Here is a 21,719-nt window from a genome sequence, read left to right as displayed (position 1 = left end):
CACAAAACAATTGACTAGATGGTGAATAAATAGGCAGAAGAGAAAATGAACACAAGCATCACAATAATTACCAAGGACATATGCAACAGAGATTCTCAAGGGATATTTGTTCTACATCAAATTACTAATTAAACAAACAAAATTTAAAGCATTTATCATGTCATGCCCGCATAAATTGTGATACACAATCCCCACCCCCAAATGAAAACCAAACATTGTCCTCAATGTTATTAACACGGCAGTAGATTGTAGATAAATGAAAGCATAATAATACAGGCAGAGCAGAACATGATAGAGTAAGGGTGTTAGAGGTTACCAGATGCTAGGACAGCGACAATTTGGATAAATCAGACGGGTTGGGAGAGAGAGGAGTTAACCTCTCTATCCACAGTGGCAGGAATGCCATCCTCTTTCGAGGACGTACCAGCATTAGCATTAACATGAGCACTAGCAGGTGTTTCAGGCACTTTTCTTACCGGACTCTTTTCAGAAAAACCAGAGGGACTTTCCTTGCCATGCTCCTCAATACAAATGGTTTTGAGCATGTCGATCGACCTCTATTGTGACTCGTATTTTTGTTCTATGGCGAATATCATTTCACGGTTTTCCTGATTTTGGGCACACAAGGCATTGAATCGGTCCATTATATCCTCACTGGAAAGCTTTGCACACTTCTGATAGAAGGCCAGGTCCTTTGGTTTCTCGACCTGTTCAGAATCCGATGAGACCAACACTGTTGGTTCGCTTTTCCTTTTTCGGCTTTCTGTTTGCCTTGATGTAACAAAGTCCGACATCCACACCCACTTCCCATTTACCATCTTTCCGAACAGCATCTTCTGTAGGCTCCGGAGGTCAATCTGGTCCGGGTGGTTCACAATCGTGAGACGAGAGTGGTCCTTGGGTTTAAAAACTCCGATCAATTCAGCAATCCTGGTGACGATGCTCCTACAACAGATGAGTGAAGAGTTCTTCTTGCAGAAAGCGCTGATGTATTCTCCGAACCAGTAGCCTAGATTCATTCTCGGCCCAACTGCCATACTCTACAAGGCGGTGAGATCTGCATGTGGCATGGTGGCTTGATTTTCTCGGGCAAATATTGTGCTGGAAATTAGCTTGTGCAAATAGCGGATTGCATAGTCATCAACATTGGAAGCCTTGGACACGCTACCGTCATAGTATTTCTGTCCCGAAATTGACTCCTAGAAAGCCGTAGGGTCAAAGACATCTGGCGTCTTGGTGAATGCCTTTTTGTAGCTTTCCGATTCAAGGTCATCGTCATCGGCAGCGCCTAACATCTGGTTGAACAAGTTGAGTGAAGGCCTCTGGGAGTGTCCCATGTTTCGGAAGCTGAACTTTCCCTCTTCCTCAGGATCGGTTATCTCCATGTTGTGCTTAAAAGTGGCCAAGAACTCGAGTGTCAGTTCCCGATAGGCAGTTCCTTCATCTCAAAGAAGCATCCAAAGTGGCCTGCCTCCATGAGTACGCGCACACGAGCATCAAGCTTTAGCCGCCTTAGGGTTTCCCAACAAACTGTTCGGATGGGTCCGAAGTCAAGCTTAGCCAGCTCTTCGTAGTAAGCCTGCACGGTTGCGTCTTTGAGCTGGGAAAGTTTCTTTACCAGTTTTTCATCTGGAACAAAAGCTACAGTATTGGGCTCCGTCATCTTCCCTTTCGATTTTTCTTTCTTGGATGAGCCCTCAACTTTTACGTGTTTTTCTGAACCACGGGTTCTCATGCTGTGCTCGAGTTTAAATAATGTTTCCCAGTGGTAAAGGGCACAAAGCATGGAATGTCTAAATGAAAAGAACGAACGAAGAAAAGAAAAAGAAAAGAAAGAAAAAAATACAGTGAGCGAATGACCGTAATGAAGTAGAGCTCTTAAGTAGGGAGAGCAGAAACGTCCCGTTGCCAATCTGTCATTATGAGGTCGATTCAGAGGATGCCACCTGGACAGATTGGCAAAACGGCATGTTCATTCGAAATAGGATCAAGGGTGATGAACGGTCACGATTTAAATTTCGAATTAATTTCTCCCTATCCATTTGATTTCATCGAGGAAGACAGGCGAGATGAGTGCCTATGGGGATAGGATTGGACGTCTCTACTTTTTCTGACTTATATTATTTTTTCTTTTTGTTTTTGCCGCCCAATTTTCCCAAGATACTGCTCCCCTACGGAACAGGTACATTTGTAAAACTACACCTTTAGGAAAAGGTTTGAGTTTTACCACTGTGACTGTTCATAAGATACCTATTATGAATCACAGTTCTACGTTAAATGAATCTACTACAATTGACACTATTTAACTAAATTAAAATAATTAAAATGCAAAATTACTTGTGCTACAATTGGTGTTTGTAGCGAACACCCTTTTTGTGCTTTTACTGGCTTGGGAGGTCCTGGAAATGAACGGTATCAATCTTCCTTGTGTGATCGTTCTCTAAATATGGTTTTAATCTCTGCCCATTCACTTTGAAAGGTTCCTGACCTTCCATGCCAATCTCAACCGCTCTATGATTAAACACCTTGTGCACCGTATAAGGTCCCGTCCATCTTGACTTTAGCTTCCCAGGAAACAACCTGAGTCTTGAATTGTACAGGAGGACTCTCTGACCTTCTTGGAATGTTTTTGTTTGGATTTTTTTATCATGCCACAGCTTGGTCTTGTTTTTGTAATTCACGGCATTCTCATATGAGAACAGCCTGAACTCTTCCATGTCGCAGAGTTGAAGTTTTCTCTGATCTCCAACAGCCTGTTGCTCAAAATTTAAGAAAGTTAATGCCCAAAAGGCCCTGTGTTCCATTTCCACAGGAAGGTGACAAGATTTTCCGTATAACAATCTAAACGGAGACATTCCAATTGGTGTTTTATAGGCAGTCCTATATGCCCAAAGAGCATCGTCTAGCTTGTTTGCCCAGTCTTTCCTAGAATTGCCAACAGTTTTTTCTAAAATTCTTTTGATTTCACGATTGGAAATCTCTACCTGTCCACTTGTTTGTGGATGGTAAGGTGTGGAAATTCTGTGAGAGACTCCAAGCTTTCCCATCAGCTTCTCGAATTTGGCATTGCAAAAGTGGGTTCCTTGATCACTAATGATCGCTCGTGGGACACCGAATCTGGCAAACAGCTTTTTCAGGAATTTTACTACCACACGGGCGTCATTGGTGGGACTAGCCATTTCTTCAACCCACTTGCTCACATAATCTACAACAACTAAGATATATTTATTTCCTAAGGATGTAGGGAATGGACCCATAAAATCTATGCCCCAGATGTCAAAAATTTCGCAAACAACTATGTTGTTGAGGGGCATAGCATTCCTAGCCGAGATGTTGCCTGTTCGCTGGCACTCATCGCAAGTGCTAACGAACAGATGGGCATCTTTGAAAAGCGTTGGCCAGAAAAAACCTGATTGAAGGACCTTGGCTGCAGTTCTACTAGCGCTATGGTGTCCTCCAGCTTCACGGTCATGACAGTGGCTTAGAACATCCTGTCCCTCTTCTTGAGATATACATCTTCGAATAATTTGATCCGCGCACAACCTGAAAAGATAAGGGTCATCCCAAAAGTAATATTTAATTTCAGCAAAAAAATTTCTCCTCTGATTAGTGGACAGTTTGTGAGGCTTGAGCGAACTTGCTAGGTAATTGGCAATATCGGCAAACCATGGCGCAGACTGTGCAGTGTATAGATGTTCGTCTGGAAACCTCTCAACAATCTCTGGTCTTTCCTGACTGCCTTGGTGATCAATCCTTGACAAATGATCAGCCGCGACATTCTCCGTTCCTTTTTTATCCCTTATTTCTAGATCAAACTCTTGAAGCAATAATAACCATCGGATCAGCCTCGGCTTAGCATCCTTTTTAGCAAACAAGTATCGCAACGCAGCGTGGTCTGTGTGAACAACAACCTTGGATAGCACTAAGTAGGGTCTGAATTTATCGAAGGCATACACAACTGCAAGAAGTTCTTTCTCGGTAGTTGTATAATTCTGTTGGGCCTCGTTTAATGTCTTGCTTGCATAGTAAATAGGCTGGAACTTCTTCTCAATCCTTTGTCCAAGAACAGCTCCCACACAAGTATCGCTTGCGTCGCACATCATTTCAAAAGGTTGCTCCCAGTCCGGTCCTGCCAGTATAGGCAAGTTGATCAGCTTGGTCTTTAAGAGCTCAAACGCCTTCACACAGTTTGCATCGAAAGAGAATTCGGCTTCCTTATGAAGTAAAGCCGACAAAGGAATCGCAATCTTTGATGAACCTGCGATAAAACCCTGCGTGCCCCAGAAAACTTCACACATCTTTTACATTGGTGGGCACAACTAGCTTTTCTATCACCTCTACCTTAGCTTTGTCCACTTCCATCCCTTTCTCTGAAATTTTATGCCCAAGGACAATTCCTCCCGTGACCATGAAGTGGCACTTCTCCCAATTTAAGACCAAGTTAGTTTCCTTGCATCGCACAAGCACAGCTTCGAGGTTGTTTAGACAGCTATCAAAAGAGTTTCCATAAACCGAGAAGTCGTCTATGAATATTTCTACGGTCCGCTCCACCATGTCATGAAAAATGGACATCATACATCGCTGGAAAGTGGCTGGAGCGTTACACAACCCGAACGGCATTCTTCTGTAAGCATAAGTCCCATACGGACATGTGAACGTTGTCTTTTCTTGGTCCTCACTACGAATTGCGATTTGGTTGTATCCTGAATACCCGTCGAGAAAACAATAGAAAGCATATCCTGCTAACCGCTCCAGCATCTGATCAATGAAGGGCAAAGGGAAATGATCCTTCCTCGTGGCTTCATTGAGCTTTCTGTAATCAACACAAACTCTCCACCCTGTAATCGTTCTTGTGGGCACCAACTCATCTTTCTCGTTGAGGACTACTGTTGTTCCTCCCTTCTTCGGCACAACGTGAACAGGGCTTGTCCACACACTATCAGATATTGGGTAAATAATGCCAGCATCGAGAAGCTTGATCACTTCTTTTCGCACAACCTCCTTCATGTGGGGATTTAGTCTGCGTTGCGGTTGGATAGTTGGTTTATGCTCCTTTTCCATCAAGATTTTGTGAATACAGACTGCAGGACTAATTCCTTTTATATCATCAATTTTCCATGCGATTGCATCCTTGTTTCTTTGCAAAACTGCCATGAGTTGCGCCTTTTGATCAGGAGTTAACTTTGAGGATATGATGACCGGACTTCCACTGGGTGGTTCAAGGAACGCATACTCGAGGTGTGAAGGCAACAGTTTCAATTCTGGTTTAGTCACTGGCACAGTTGGTATCTCTGGTGGCTCTTGATGAGTAGGAACAGTAGGATCGAAAGGAGGTGCCGGTAGGCTGGATTCAATGGAACAGCCTATTCCTTCGCATATGTTCACCTCTTCTCCTAATAAAGTTTCTAAAGTGTCCTGTTCCTGCAAAGTAGAAAGACTTTGAAAATCATCCAAGAAACAGCATGTGTCATCATTATTATTTGCACGTCTCATTGCCTCATTCATCTTAAAGATGACTTCTTCCCCATTAATCCTTAAAAATAATTGTCCCTCGCCTACGTCTATCAATGCCCTGCCTGTGGCTAAAAATGGTCTACCTAGGATGATAGGAACATGCAAGTCTTCATCAATGTCCATTATAATGAAATCAACAGGCAAAATAAATTTTCCTACTTTGACTAGCACGTCTTCCACAACCCCCATATGATAGCATACTGAACGATCAGCTAATTGAATAGACATACGAGTAGGTTGGGGTTCTCCTAATCCAAGTTTTGCATATACAGAATACGGCATGAGGTTTATGCTAGCCCCTAGATCACATAGTGCATTTTCAATATTTAGCTTTCCAATTGAACAAGGAATCGAAAAACTCCCTGGATCTTTTAGCTTCTTGGGCAGCTGCTGCTTGTTTTGGAGTATTGACGAACAATCTCTGTTGAGTTGTATCATGGAAATGTTCTCCAGCTTCTTTTTGTTCGACAGGATGTCTTTGAGGAATTTGGCGTATGTCGGCATCTGTGCCAGTGCTTCTACGAAAGGAATGTTGATGTGTAACTTCCTTAAGGTATCCAACACTTTCGAATTCTGCTCTTCTAGCTTTTTATTGATTAGATGCGTTGGATATGGCACAGGTGGAACATACGGCGGTGGTGGTTTATACATTCTTTCTCCCTCCTCTTGGTCCGGCTTACTTGTGTAGTTTGCCTTCCTTATTTCTTCACTACTAGGAACGGCCTGTTCCTGCTCCCCTTCAGCTTCCTTGGACGTTCTTGCACACTCAGCATTCTTATCAGTAAAAACAATTGGTTGAGTTTCCTTACCAGACCTTAGGGTGATTGCCATGACGTCGCCTTTAGGATTTGGCTCTGTGTTGCTTGGCATTATTCCATTTCCTTTTGACGTGGATGCAGCTATCTGGTGAACTTGTGTCTCCAGATTCTTGATCGACGCATGTGTCTGTTTCATGAACTGCATCATCATTGTTTTCATATCTGGTTCTACATCTTCCTTTTGTGGCACAGGTTGCTTGTATTGCTACTGAGGTTGTTGTTGGTACTGTCCTCCTTGCTGTTGTTGATACCTTGGCTGGTCTTGATACCGTGGTTGTCCCAGCTGGTCTGGTTGGCATGTCCATCCAAAATTTGGATGGTTCCTGGTTTCAGAGTTATACGTGTTAAAATAACGGTTAGGCTGGTTCCTTTGATTATACCCTGCGTAGTCACATTCAGCCTGTGTGCCCTTTCCTTGCTTAACTCCGGGACAATTTATGTTAAAATGAGCTCCTCCACAAAAATCACAAATGTCATTGAATGGTGGTTCATTGTGGATCGAAGACACGTTTATCTTTCCCAGCTGTCGAGCAAGCTGTTCTACCTGACTTGTCAGTTTCGACACAACATCATCATTTCCCATCTTCTTCCCTTCACTTCTGGCTGAGTGCCAGTTGTAACTTGTGCTGACTACCTTCTCAATAAGGTCATACAAAGCCTGTGGCTCAAGATCTTCTGGGTTACCGTTAGCAATGGATTCGATTTGAATTTTGTAAATGTTGGTCACGCCATTGTAGAAATTTTGCACTTGCATCCATATAGGGATACCATGATTTGGCACCCTTCTCAATAACTCTTTATACCTTTCCCAGGCTTCTGCCAGCGACTCATCCTCTTCTTGTATGAACTGAGACACTTCATTTCTCAGTTTGATGGCTTGTCGTGGTGGGAAATATTTCATCAGAAAAGCTCGCGCCATCTCTTCCCAACTTGTGATTGTTCCTGGCTGTAAATTTCTTAGCCAGTTCTTAGCTTTATCCCTCAGGGAAAAAGGAAACAGCTTCAATCTGATTACATCGTCAGAAACACCTCTGTTCGATCTGAATGTGTTGCACAACGTGATGAATTCTTGAATATGCCCATTTGGATCTTCAGATTGAAACCCATTAAATTGTACGGAGGCCTGGATCATTTGTATCATGGACCCCTTTACTTCGAACATGTTGTTCCCCTCGTTGGGTAACACAATACATGATGAATATCCCTCTGTGGTTGGCCTCGAATAATCTCTGATTCGCATAACAGGAGGGTTGTTATTCTCTCCCTCTTCTTCTTGGTTTGGTTGAACTGGTTGTTCGGGTGGTACCCTTCCAGCCATTCTTCTCTCTCTTTGTCTTTCTCTCTGTCTAGCACGTCGGGCTCCCGCTCTGTTTCGTCTACACGTTCTCTCTAACTCGAGATCGATAGGAAAAACAGGAGGTCCAGCTCTACGCATAAACAGGTTAAGAACTTCTTTGTTTCCTGCACACCTTAGCAAATGGATTAAAAACACCCTGTTTCACAGAAATTTCAGATAAAGTTTGTTGCTTTCAATCCCCGGCAACGGTGCCAAAAACTTGTTGTCCTCAAATGAGACTCTAGCAAGTGCACTAGATACAAGTAATAAAGTGATAAGTTAAGTATCGTCTCCACAGGGATTGAGATTCAAATGTATATCAGAAATTGTTGCTAAACAGCGTGTGGGTCAAACATGTTTCTCCCTTTTAATTTGATTGTGTGATGTTGGTTACGAAGGATGCAAGAAGACTGACGCAGTAAGAAATAAGATAACTTGGTAATGATTTAGAAAATAGAACAGGCTCGACACTGCCGAACAGGTTGTGCTAAGCCTTACAACATTCCAATGAATACAGGATAATGCCAATGAAGCCAAAGTATCAGTTTTAATGTGAGCTTGAGTCAACTTTTGTGTGTTCTCAAGCTCCTAAGGTTTACTAGAACCTTTAGCGTCCTAAAGATACGTTCTTTCTTGCATTAAGAACAAAACTGCATTTCTGATTAAGAAAACCCTTGACACAACCATCTAACTGGTCAGCTTCGAGGTTGGAAGATTAATAGAGATATCAGTGAAGATGTAAGCAGTGTCCTATCATCCATCTAACACATGCATAAATGCCAAGGCATGAAAGTTAAATCCTCATCAATCACAGCATTGGCAAAATACTAAATATTCATTAAAAACGATGTAAAACTTACATTACCGGCTCGGCCTGGCCGTGCCCATTCAAAATAGACTACTCACTCATATCGAGCAGTGAGTAATCGGTAGTTCTTAAAACTTTAAGAGACTCCATTCGAGCTCTCTTTTCTTTCTTTCTACAAACAACTATTCTACTTCTCAAAATTACTAAAAGTTCCGAACTCCATATCTTTCCTTTGCTACGCCTACTTAAAGGAGAAAGACAGGGGCAAAATTGGTACAACCTTCGTACCCTTCCAGAAAATAAGTCAACTAAAAAAACTAAAACAAAATAAACTGAAATGATTAAAGATCCTTTGACCCTTGAACACTCAAGGGTTGATACTTCATGTCATCATGCTTCTTTAGGTAATGTCGCCTCTACACTTCTCCACCTGCTGCTCTGTCGCTGCCTCTGCCACCTCTGATCTGTCGTTGTCCATCATTGAATAATCCGGCGTTTGACCACTGGACATAAGAAAGGCTCCACTCCTCTTTGGCTGTAGCGAAACAAGCTGTTTCCAGCGTGTTTAGCATTTATCTTTACTAATCTGCATAAAGACATTAATCAGTCCTTATTCTTTGCAATATAGCATAAATAACACCCAAATCCCTTATAAATATCAAGTTAAACTTAGTCAATTTCATGCCTAACAGCTTACTTATCAAGGCCTTGTCTTATTTCGGGTGCAATTTGATTTTGTTGGTATTTAAACAAGAGGAAAAAGGGTTAAATGTTAAAAGGGGTATTAACAAAAAAAGTCGGTTAATAGGCTCGAGGGGGTTTCCTAGAGGTTAATGAAAACGAGAAAAATAATTTTAAGAAAAAAATTAGCCTAAGTGGGTTCGGTTTATCATCTATTACCATTTATACCAAAATAAGTGTACTTAACCCGGTATTAGGTGCAAACTCTATGAATTGAGTGAAGTCAAAGCTCTCGAAAAATTGTGAAAGAAATAGAGTTCTCGTACGAACTCTTTTAGGCTCAAAAATATCTCACAAAATTTTCGGGTTAAATTTTGTACGTTCAAGTTCTCGTCAAATTTTCAACTATCCCATTTTTATTGCCTTTTTAAATTTCATTATAGAGATGACTTGTGGGTTAGGACTCAATGCTTTTGTTTAGTACGAATCTAGGCTTTGCATAAATTCTATAACTTCAGAATTAAGACTAAAATTTCTTACTTAAACCGATCCTTTGTGTTAACGTCTTTTTATTTAAGAACAAATAACGGAACTTTTAATTAATTTACGAGGGGGGTAGTGTGTCGGAAAAATTTAAGAATCAATAAATTAGTTTAATTTTTTTGTTGTTTATTTGATTTTTATTTTTGTTTTTGTTAGTGCAAAACAAACGGTGAGTGCGGGGTTGCACGGCCCTCAGCGTTATTAAAATGACGTCTATTCCAAGGACGTCGCAAAAGAAAAGAAAAACAAAAACAAAAATAAAGATGAAATTTAAAAAGGACCCTTGAAGGTCAGGTCCTACGCGAGGCGTGCCCAGGGGGCGCCCCGCGTAGGAGGTGCGTTGTAAGTTTATTTTGGCCAGAGACTCAAATACGCGGGGCGCACTTAGAGGGGTGCCATGCGTATTCCGAGCTCTGGGCCAGTTATACAGGTAAAACGATGGAACACGCGGGGCGTCAAATGGGGTACGCCACGTGTGAAGATTTTTTATTGATGCATAAACAGAGAAAAATGAACACGAAAAGAGGAAATAAACAAAACGAAACATAAAGGAAAATCAGAAATATATTCAAAATAAAAGGAAAGTACAATCGAAACACAAAAACAACAAAAGAAACACATAGACAACACGAACTAAAAACATAAAACATGAAAGGGAAAAACAGAAAACAAAGAAGAAAACATAAAACAAACGAAGGTAAACTAGGGTTGAGGCGGAGGAGGATTGCCGTGGATGTTGAAGTAGGAGGAGAAGGTGTTGGTGAAAGCGTCGAAGCGAGCATCGAGATGGGCCCGATCCTCACGCCTTTGGGCCTCAATAGAGTTAAAGCGGGTGATGTAGGTGGAATGGTCCATGAGGCGATTAGCCTCAAGGGTGTCAAAACGGGTGTTGAGGGTGGCGAATAGGGAGTCAAAGTGTGCGCGATCGGCACGTTGGTGGCCCTCCAAAGCATCCAACCGAGCATATATGGAGTTGAAGTCATGGTTGGGCGGTGGGCTAAAGTTTAGGCCCATGTCTGAGTCCGATCCCTCGTCCTCGTCCTCTTGGGGTTGGGCTGCCCCGAACTCTCACCCGGACCGGAAGTAGGGCGCTTGAGAGATTTGAAAGCATTTTTGTCCAAAGTCTGAGGCTCCAAGCTGGGAAGACGGTCAAGGGCAGCTTCGCCAATAGTGGAGGTGGCGAAGATGGTGATGAGATGGCCCAACCCGATTTTGCCACGTTTTCGGGTGGGCATGTGGTGGAGTTGGACGGCCACGAGGTAGGAAAGGTCGTAGGTGAGGCCATTTGCACAACAATAGAGGGCCAAAAGCTCGTGCTTATTGACCTTGGTGGACTCGGACTTCCCCGAGAAGTAGAAGGAGATGAAGCGGTGGAGAAGTTGGAGGATTGGATCGTGGATGCAGGCCGGGCGGAGGTTGGAGACATCGTAATCGTCGGACCCGGTGATGGAGGTCCAAAAATCACGAGGGGAGACACCCTTGGGCCAATGTGCTATGCCCTCCTCCACTTGATGTGTGAAATGGTTGCGAAGCCATTGCGTGTCAATGGAGAAAGGGTGGTTGTGAAGGCAAAAGTTGAAGAGGGCGGCTCCGGGAACCCCGTTAGACTCGAGGGTGGTGTAGAACTCCACGACCAACGAAGAATAAACATGGTGGCGTGCCCGATAGTGATCGAGCCTGTTTAGAGCGCGGAGGCGGTCCTCAAAAGCACCTCCAAAGCCGAAACGATCAAGAGTGCTGCGATTGATGTATGGAAGTTCCATTATGTGGGCAGCAGAGAGTGTTTGGTAGGATTGGGCTTCTTCTTCGGTGAGAAGATGGAAAGGAGCCCGGTATTGGCGGGTGAGTGGCGGTGTTTCCTCTCGTTCGGGGGGTGGTGGTGATTGGCGTAGTTGGGAATGAGAGGTACGGGCCCGAGTGGACCGCGGGGGGGTGCATGTCGGCAACATGTTTGCGTCGTGCCATGGTGTTAGTGAGGGATTGAGAGAGAGTGTAGGAAGAGTGTGGGGAGTAAGGGTGAGTTGTGGGGGAGAAGAAGGAAAAAGGGATGAGTATATAAAGGGGAGGAGTGGGGAATCCAAGTAAAACTCGGATTCCCAGAGGGGTACGCGAGGCGTGAAGAGGCCACGTCACGCGTATCCCACCTTCTGATCATTATTTGACATAAAAACGGCACGGCACGCGGGGCTTGGGGGGAAGCACGCCTCGCGTATCACACCTCCTGGCCATAAATTGGTAGGAGAAAGGCGAGGACGCGGGGCGTAAATGGGGGTACGCCCCGCGTGGATGACGGAAGTGGAAGCATTATTTTTCGGTTTTAAGGGAGTTTTTAAATTTTTATGAATTTTAATTGGTGGATTTTGAATATTTAATGATTTTATGATTTTTAAAGTGTAATTAAGATGGTGGTTAAAGGGAAATTAATGTGGAGGGAAGTTTAAGAAGTTTGAATTTGAAAAGGTGAAGGGTGATTGGAGGGAAGATGAGGTGGAGTGGAGAAGTGGGAAATATTTTTGGGGAAGAGGAGAGAGTGATGGGGAAGGTGGAAGGGGAAAAGGCTGCCATGGGGAGTTGCAATTCGCAACTCCCCTAGGATACGCGGGGCGTGCCCTAAGGGGCGCCCCGCGTGTCCACACACGTGGCTTTTATTCAACGGAAGTCCCAACGGTTGAAGGTACACGGGGCGTGGTAGGATAGACGCCCCGCGTAGCATGTCTTTAATTACGAAAATGGGGACAGACACGCAGGTACGCGGGGCGTACTGGTGTGTACGCTCCGCGTGGCTTATTTTTTGGATTAAACATGGGATTTGTTTTTCTTTGGATTTATGAGACGGGAAAAAATAAAAATAACTAAAAATAAAAATAAAAAATAACATAAAAGAGAGAAAAATGCAAATGAATAAAAATAAATAAAAATTATGATACATATAAACAAGGGGTTTGAGAAATTCAAACCGATGCTACGTTTAGAGTCGAAGTAGCTCGACTTTCTCATGCGGCGGCTCACTGCAGGCTGTCCGAGTTGGAACTCGACGGGTCCGAACTTCTACTATTTAGGAGAGTTATCGCCTGTCCGGACTCTCTATTTTTGCCCAGCGGGTTTTGCTCGGTGTTTGTCGGGAGGGTTCTTAATGGCCTCTCCTGTTGCTGACGATTCAAGTGGGCTACCTGGCGGCTAAGGTCCCTGCAAAACACCTCACTATCGGCAAGACGGGTTAAGATATCCTTTAACAAGGACGTTACTGACTGGCCATGCACATTATCGGGAGGTGGAGTGTTCCGATTACCGGGCATGGTTTGTGATTGCCCTAGCCCATTTTCTCGATATTCTTGATCAAAGTCGGATGGGGGCCTCAATACATTATTATTATTGCCATACGACAAGTGAGGGTGTTGGTACCGAGGCCTCCATCCGCTGTTATTATTATTGTGGTGGTGTGAGTAGGAGTTCAGGTTAGGGTTGTACCTTTGATTGCCTCCTATGTAACTTACATTTTCGGTGTCGCCGGCGAAAGGGCTACCGGCTTGGCAATTAAGTCCGTCATGATCTCCACCACAATGGTTGCACATCAGGACCTGTGCAACTTTGTTAAGGCTCAACTGGGCTATCAAAGCGTCAAGTTTTTTATTCATTTCCGCCATGGAACTTTTCGGAGCCTCTTTCTCCACGGCGAACGTTTGATGTCGCGAAGGTCCGGCAAGCCGATCTTCTTGCCACTGTACGCTTTTCCTTACGAGCTCGTGGATGAGCTCATATGCTTCACTGGCCGACTTCCTAAACAGGTCCCCACCTGCTGCGGAATCCACGGTGGCACGATTAGTAGGTGTTAATCTGTGATAAAAAGTGCTTACCAAATCGTGCTTGGGGATATCGTGGTGCGGGCAGCTTCAAAGCAACTTTCGGAATCTTGCCCAAGCCGCATGAAGGGCTTCGTGTTCGAGCTGCCGAAAGGTAGTGATGTCGTTCCTCAACTTAACCGTTTTGGAGGACGGGAAGTAGTAAGGAAGGAACTCCTTCTCAAGTTCCACCCATGATGTAATCGAACCCGCCTCCAACGAGTGCAACCACTCCAATGCTTGTCCTGTCAAAGAGAAAGGAAACAAATTTAGTCGGACGGCCTCAACCGGGACACCATTTTGCCGAGAAGTTTCGGCACACATAAGAAATTTATCGAGATGTTCGTTAGGGTTTTCATGGGGTTCCCCTCCGAACTGGCCAAGTTGTTGGATAAGTTGGATCATGCTAGTCTTGATTTCATATGTGTTGGCCGGGATGGTGGGGGCAACGATTCCGTTGCGGTTTTGAGGACGATGCAGAGCAAGAATCTCCATCATCGAGCGCATGTCATTGCCTCCACCATTGCGGTTGTTGTTAACGGGTTGCACCGGCGGCCTTTGGTTGACCTCGGGTTGGTTAGCTTCATTGTTGAGGTTTGCCATTTTCTCTCTCCGAATCCTACAAAGAGTACGTTCAATTTCAAGATCAATAGGAACGAGAGTATCACTCCGAGATCGGTTGTGCATAAAATAAGTAAATGAAATAAATTATAAACAAGAAAGAATGTTTGTTAGTAAAAAGTATATATAAACAATTTATACAAAAATAATGCCTAGACTAACAATAAAACGTTTTTGTCTAATATTGCAAAAAATTATAAATCCCCGGCAACGGCGCCAAAAACTTGATGGCGTAAACGGCTAGGTAGAGTTTTTATGAAATATATATTATGATAAGTGTGTTACGACTATGGATGTGATCTTTCTAAATGCTCTATCTCTACTAGACGCTACTACTTAGGGGCAAGTGTACCCCGTCGTATCAAGTAATAATCCGGTTAAGACCGGGTATTGAATCCACGGGATTTATAACTACAAGTATTAAACGACTCGGTTTTATACGTTATCTAAGCGGTGAATACTTTGAGTTGATTCGAGGAACAACTACAAACTACTCCTAACTACGGTGAGACAAATTTATATAACAAAAACTCTACGAAATGATACGGATGGCGATAAGTTATAAATATGACAAACAATGACTCCCAATATATATACGGTTAATGATTTACTCTTGCAATGACGACTATGTGTAGTGTGACCGACCCGTGAAGTACTTAGACTACGTGGTTCCTAGTCAAGGCGTGTCTAATGCTTGGGATCAAAAATTAGGGCCCGTAAGTTCCGTGGCTTGTCAATTCCTACGGTTTCCGGAGCGTCACTTTCGGTAAGGCAACACCTATACGAATCCCTAAAGATAGCCCGAATGGCGTCGGAAATCGCGTTCTCCTACACAATAAACAATTACGAGTATCAAAACAAGTAACAAACATCAACACATATATAGAAAAAGAGATTATGAATCATAAATTATAAATATGGAGAATGTAAATATGAAATACAACCAAGCCTAGTACATAGGAAGAGTACAAGCTAATTAGCAAGTGAAAAGGGAAGAATCCATCATCGGAACTAGCTAACCGGACTCAAGGCCGTCTCTTAGGACTTGGAGGTGGAGCTTTCGAGCTTGGTGAACGGAGATGGAATGGAGCTTTGACGGGATGCCGGAATCAACGAACAAGCTCTAAAGGTGATAGAGTTTTGCTATGTAAAATAAAATCTCAAACTATATAACAAGAGCTCAATTTATACAAAGAGTTGTACGTCAAAAGCTTTTTTTTTTTAAATGAGTGCTAGTCACTCCTATTTATACACATCAAACTAGGGGTAGAATTGTAATTTTACAAGATACAAGCATGGAGGAACATGATTTTCTGCAGATTTCCCATGATACGCCTCGCGTATGGTGGCGTACGCCCCGCGTATTTGCCCATTCCGTCAGAAATCTCCTGCATGTGGACCAAATCCAGATCTTGTTGTCTCAACCACGCCCCGCGTAGACTGGGGTGCGCCTCGCGTGGTTGAGTTTTTGAGATTTTATTGCTTGAATTGGGTTTTTTACGCCATGCGTAGCTGAAGCACGCCTCGCGTAAATAAGTCTCTGGATTTTTGGACTGAAGAACTTCCCATACACGCCCCGCGTGTCTGGTTGTACGCCCCGCGTATTGTCAGTTGACTTAGAAGATCTTGCAGTCTGACATTCATGATTGAGACATTATTGCTTATCATTGCTCATACGCTCCGTGTAGAAGGTAGGACGCCCCGCGTGGCAGTGGGTAAGTTCCACGTGGTGCCTGCGGATTGAGCAATTATTTCTGACAATGTGTTCCACGCCCCGCGTGGAGGGTGATACGCCCCGCGTATGTTGGAGGATTTTTTGCTCCTTGCTCGTACCTGGAATACAATTCTCGAGAGCCGAGTTAACTTGACGTTTTATTTTCTAAATTAATAAAAAATAAGAAAAATTAACCGAAAGTACAGAATTTATTTTTATTTCGTTATTTTATTAAAACATTCTATTTTTGCAATTAAACTTATTTATTTCATCTAAAATTAAACTGTAAATCACTCTAAAAGATAGGGACGAAACGCCCCTATCATACTTCTACCAACTTTAACATCGGAGTGTACACATGGGCCACCCCGATGCAGGACCGGCGACCGGAACAACACCCCAGTTCAAGAACTCGATGACTTTGTAATGTTTTAAGTTCAAATTTTAAATAAATTTGTCGATTTTTGTAAAATAAATCTAGTTAGAGGGCCAAAATATGAATAAAAAAATATATCGAGGTCATTCTACAAATAACCAAAAACCTATTGAACTTCTCCTTCCTCCACCTCGCCCGCACCTCGCAGTCGCTGAAAAAACAGAAACCCCATTTCGAAAAAGATAGTGAGCTTAACAGATTCGATAATGGCGACAAGTCTCGTAACCAGAGCATCAGCTACTAATCAAAACCTAAGCTTATTCAGGTTATCTTTTAACTTCCTCAAAAGCTTTAGCACATCTTCTTCCTCTGCAAATGCCACTCCAAATTCTTCGGCTTCCAAGAAACCGAAGAAAAAGAAGAAGAACCTCTTCGAAGTCGCCCAGTTTTTACCCAATTGGGGAATCGGTTATCATATGGCTAAATCTCATTGGAAAGGTGTATCTTATGAGATCACCAAAATTAATCTCTACAAGGTCTTTCCTTCTCTTTCCCTAAAATATCGTTCCTTTTGCTTGAAATGAGAACTGGTGGACATCATTGTGTGTATATGTTGATGTGATAGGGTGTATGTTTTTCTATTTTTCAGTTTCCTGTTCTTTGCTGTTTAGTCTTACTTGACTGATTGAATTTAGGGTTTAGGGATGAATCTTAATATAGAAAAACGATGTAGTCGGGTTGTAGGGAAGAATGGAGTTTATATGTATATTTTAATTTCAGAACAGGGATTAATGTGGTTTATTTCTTGCAGGATGGTAGGCACGGGAAAGCCTGGGGGATTGCTCACAAGGAAGGTCAGTATTAACTGGAATCTGTTACGAGCATGTTTGTTATGTGATGAAGTTATAATTGGAGAAACTTAATACAAAGTGATCAATATTTCTTGCCTATTAATGTTCTGCATTTGTGAAATATGGGAATAACTGATCTTACCTTGATAGCAACTAAGAGTCCACTGAGCAATATGTGGAAGATGTGAGAAGCTACAACTCTAGATGGATTCTTTTTCCATGCTTCATCTATTCTATGAAGGTTTCACTTTGTTAGCAATTACATTTTAAACTTCATGGAAGATTGAACATACTTGGATTTTTGCTTAGTGTATTGAATTTTAATTGTTTACTTGATATTGCCTGTTATTGATATTGAAACTGTTACCAATTAATATATAATGGGTGCATATAATAGCTAAATTCTTTCCGCAATTCTGAACATGAAATAGATTGATATTTCTAGTTTGCTTAAATTCGAATACCAGAAGAAACTAAGAAACTGAGCTTAAAACAGCCAGTTTTGGTCAGATTATGAATATCCAAGCATGCTGTTAGGTTGTAAGTAATGCTCTGAGGCATACATTTTCTATGAACTGTCTGATTGGATTGCAAAGCGTTTAGTTCTATCATACTCTGCTAGAGAAAAAAACACAAGTAGCGTCTTATGTCTGGTAATCATGAAATTGTTGTGTTGCAAAGATTCATAAATAAATTGACAGAGCAGCTTCTGGCCTGGTTTGCAATTCTGTAGTCATGTATTGGTAGTGTCTAATGGTAATTAAGTCCTGAATAGATTGCTGCGAATGTGATGCCAAATATAAACACTAAAAATAATTATGTTGAGGCAGTGTCAGGTTAAAGGAAACTCTTCTAAGATGCATCTCTTTTCAATCATATGAATGGCTTCCCTTCTATTATTATGATAACTAGGAGCTAATGTAGTTAGGATCCAATCCGTTGTAGTCTGGAAATTCTGGGTGTGTGTGTGAAAGCACAGGGAGCAGTTATACAATGTTTAAGGATTTCACTTTTTAGGCCTCTACAGAATTTAAATAAGGTTAATTGAGAATAAATGCATCTAGCCTATTCTACCTCTTTAGGAATCAAAGATATGTTAGCTATGCCATTTTATGGAGAAATTAGCATGAATTGAAGAGGCACTTCACTTTATTACAATTCAAAATTATGTGGAGATCTTTTTACTCTTTGGTTGGGATTATTTTATCATATTCTGTACGTTTTTTAGTGTCCTTTTGTGGGAAAACATTGCTAATTTAGCCATGTTTTTTCATCTGTATGCCACTGATGATCCGTGGCATCCTCTTTAAATGGATTGGAGTGGAAGTTGTCAATGTCTTGTTCCATTTATGTTAAGCTCTTAGCCTAGTGGTTGAGAGCTTACCTATTACGGAGGAGGTCATGGGTTCAAATCACATAGGGTGGTGTGGGGACTTTTCTTTGTTATTTAATGTAAGCGCAATTGCGCAAATATAAAAAAAAAAAAAAAAAAAAAAATCAGTGGCAGCTTCCTCTTTAAATGGATTGGAGTGCAAGTTGTCAATGTCTTGTTCCATTTATGTTATTTTCATGCCGCAGGCAAAGCTGACCATATTAAGTTTTGGTGCAGGATTGCCAGCAGCAGATGCACCCAAGAAGATAAGTGGAGTTCATAAGCGTTGCTGGAAATACATACCAAGCTTATCAAAGTTGTCGGGAAGCAAGCTGAGTTCATCAAACTCAACCGAAACTGCACAAAAATCTGAAACTCAGGCAGCTTGATTCATTTGTCTTTAATTGAAGGGCCGTTAGCCTGATATCAATGTTTGGTTTATACCATTAGTTTGAAAGTTGGATGTGGTTGAAAGCTCAGTGGTCAATTTACTTGATGCCTTATTCATAACATCCTCTGTCAGATGAACTCAAAGCAATGCAATGCAATGCAATCAGAAATGTTCAATTAGTTGGATTAAATTGAGAGTTAGACTTTTATCTTTTTGGAGAGTTGAGATTGGATATGATTTTATACCATCTCCTATAATGAAAAACTGTGTACATTTGGGTATTTTCTAATATGCAAATGGTTCTTTTAATTGAACATTACAAAGGGATTGTAGAATAAGAAGTTTCTTTCGATGCAGGATGGGAGTAGATTTTCTTGCTTTTATTTATTAGTGGGAGAATAGATTTTCTTATGTTTTACCTCGAGAATGAGAAAATATCCTCCTGAAAGGTGTATAAAGGAAGTTAGCCAGTAGGCCAATTGGTCTAGTATTGAAGTAAATCCAAAGAAGCTTAATCCGGTGTGACGAATATAATATATTACAATTCCTCCTTTAGTTCTTAAGTCGATTTAAGGACTACTATAGCAGGTAAGATTAGGGCTGTAATCGAGCCGAGCCGAGCTTTGACCTGTTCAAGTTCGGCCCGCTATAAAATTAACGAGCTCGAGCCCGAGCCGAGCTTGCTATAAAATTAACGAGCTGAGCCCGAGCGGAGCTTTGGCTTGCTCAACGAGCTTGAGCCGAGCTTCGAGCTTGTTTCGAGCCCAAAATCATCTTTTGGACTTGGTTCATTAAGAAAATTATCTAACCATGGATTGTTTGTGAGTAAATTGTTAATTATATTTGTGAAGTTTGCTCGCAAATAACTCTTTAACTGTGTACATAAACAAGCTCACAAGCAAAGTTCGTGAATAAATAAACAAGATGCTTACAAATAGTTCGTCTATTACTCATTTATTATGTTTGTGAACGAACTCATCTAATAGCAAATGAAATAATATTAAGTTTAGATATTTGTGAACTAACACAAAATTATATAGTTTTCTACAAAACTAAAATTTGTTCATAAATGTTCTAATCGAGCCTGCTCGCGAGCTTTCGAGCCGAGCTTTGGCCTGCTCAAGCTTGGCTCGTTTACGAACCGAGCCAGTAAATCGTTTTCACGAGCGGCTTGTTTACAAATCGAGTCAGTAAATCGTGTTCACGAGTGGCTCGTTTACAAATCGAGCCGAGCTTTTATCGAGCCGATCACCGAGCCGCTCATGAGCGGCTCTGTTCATTTACAGCCCTAGGTAAGATCTCCTTTGCACGTCAATTGGTCCAAATATTGACATAACTCTTAAGGAAATTTCTTTATAATATATAAAATTGAATGATTTTTATGTTATGTTTTGAAGTTTTGAAGTTTAGTGATCTTACAGTAAAAATAAGTAAAGTTCAGTGACTGTAATTTACCGATTAATTATGAATTTATAGGGATGTGTAATAGATTATTGGTTAGAGTTTTAGGGATATTAGATTCTATGTATTACATGTAAAATTATGTTAATTAGAATTTTAAGTGTTTATTTTTTATTTTTAAATTTGTGGATAATTTTGTTAGATTTGTATATATTAAGTTAGTTAGGTAATGTGTGTTTTGTTAAGTTTATGATTTATTTGTTTATTATTTAATTTGTATATTTAAATAGGCGATGATGTTCATGAATTAAATGAGTCCGAGATTGCGTAACTGTCAGAGCTCGTTTGGTTTATGGAATATAGTAGGAATAGAATAGTTATTCCCATAGAATCTTTATTCCAACCATTTGGTTCATTATTTTCAATGGAATAACTATTCCATGAAACTTGTATTTCACAATTGGTGGAATAGAGATTATTTACTTTAACTTGGGAATAACTATGTGTTTCCCCCATAATTACGCTGGAACTAATTGGGGAAGGATAAACGTAAAAAGGTGCAAGCAGAGAAAGAGCCTGAAAACATGGCCTAGCGAGAACTAATCACGAGAAACGGAGCAGATTGACCAAAACCACAACAAGGCAAGAGTTTAAGGGAAAAATGGTAAAACGCCCCACAAACCAATTATGTAGAAGCACGAATACAGGAAACGTGGTGAGTTAGAAAAGAATGAAGAAACGGACAAGGAACTCATCGCACGAAGGAACTAGCTGAGAGACGTGGGTTGTGGGAGCAAGGATGTGGGGCGTGGTAGTTATCAGCGCCAATAGTCGAAGTATTTGGACTCGCTTATCTCCAGGTATTACAACACGATTTTTACCTCTGAAGGTTGTGAGGCTCAATCAATTATTGATTCTGTAATGCCAAAAATTACACTAGAAATTAATGTGGAGTTGTTATGTCCTCTTAAAGTAAGACAAGTCCGACAAACTGTTTTTGATATACACCCATATAGGAGCCCGAGACTGGATGGGTTTAACCCGAGTTTTTATCAGCAGTATTGGGATGTGGTGGGTCCTGACATTACACAGTCATGCTCATCTTGGTTAAATGCATGTACATTTCCTGAGTCTATTCACGATACTATGATTCTGATCCCCAAAGAATCTAAACCTGCTCTTGTTTTTTACATGCGTCCTATAGCTCTTTGTAACATGATCTATAAAATGCTCTCGAATGTGCTAGCCAATCGGTTGAAGAGGTTCTTTCACTTGCGTATTTCTCTGGCACAATGCGCTTTTATCCTGGGGTGTCTAATTACTAACAATGTTATGATATCTTTTGTGGTAAACCACTTTTTGCACATAAAGACTCGTGGTAGGAAGGGCTACGTGTCTCTTAAACTGGATATGGCGAAAGCATATGACAGGGTTGAATAGGAATTTCTGAAGGT

General features: G+C 41.5%; 1 protein-coding gene across 1 annotated transcript; it reads left to right on the top strand.

Moving 5' to 3' along the window:
• The first annotated feature begins 16,432 nt into the window (after nucleotides 1–16,432).
• LOC136231981 (uncharacterized) lies at nucleotides 16,433–19,178 on the top strand. The gene is made up of 3 exons (XM_066021017.1): nucleotides 16,433–16,786; nucleotides 17,062–17,104; nucleotides 18,711–19,178. Exons 1-3 carry the CDS (start codon nucleotides 16,517–16,519, stop codon nucleotides 18,860–18,862), a joined length of 465 nt encoding a protein of 154 aa, XP_065877089.1. The 5' UTR covers nucleotides 16,433–16,516; the 3' UTR covers nucleotides 18,863–19,178.
• The last annotated feature ends 2,541 nt before the right edge of the window (nucleotides 19,179–21,719 follow it).

Source organism: Euphorbia lathyris, chromosome 6, assembly GCF_963576675.1.
Source record: "Euphorbia lathyris chromosome 6, ddEupLath1.1, whole genome shotgun sequence".
Classification (NCBI taxonomy): Eukaryota; Viridiplantae; Streptophyta; class Magnoliopsida; order Malpighiales; family Euphorbiaceae; genus Euphorbia; species Euphorbia lathyris.
The sequence above is the reverse complement of the archived record's forward strand: the minus strand, read 5'-3'. Positions and strand labels throughout refer to the sequence as shown.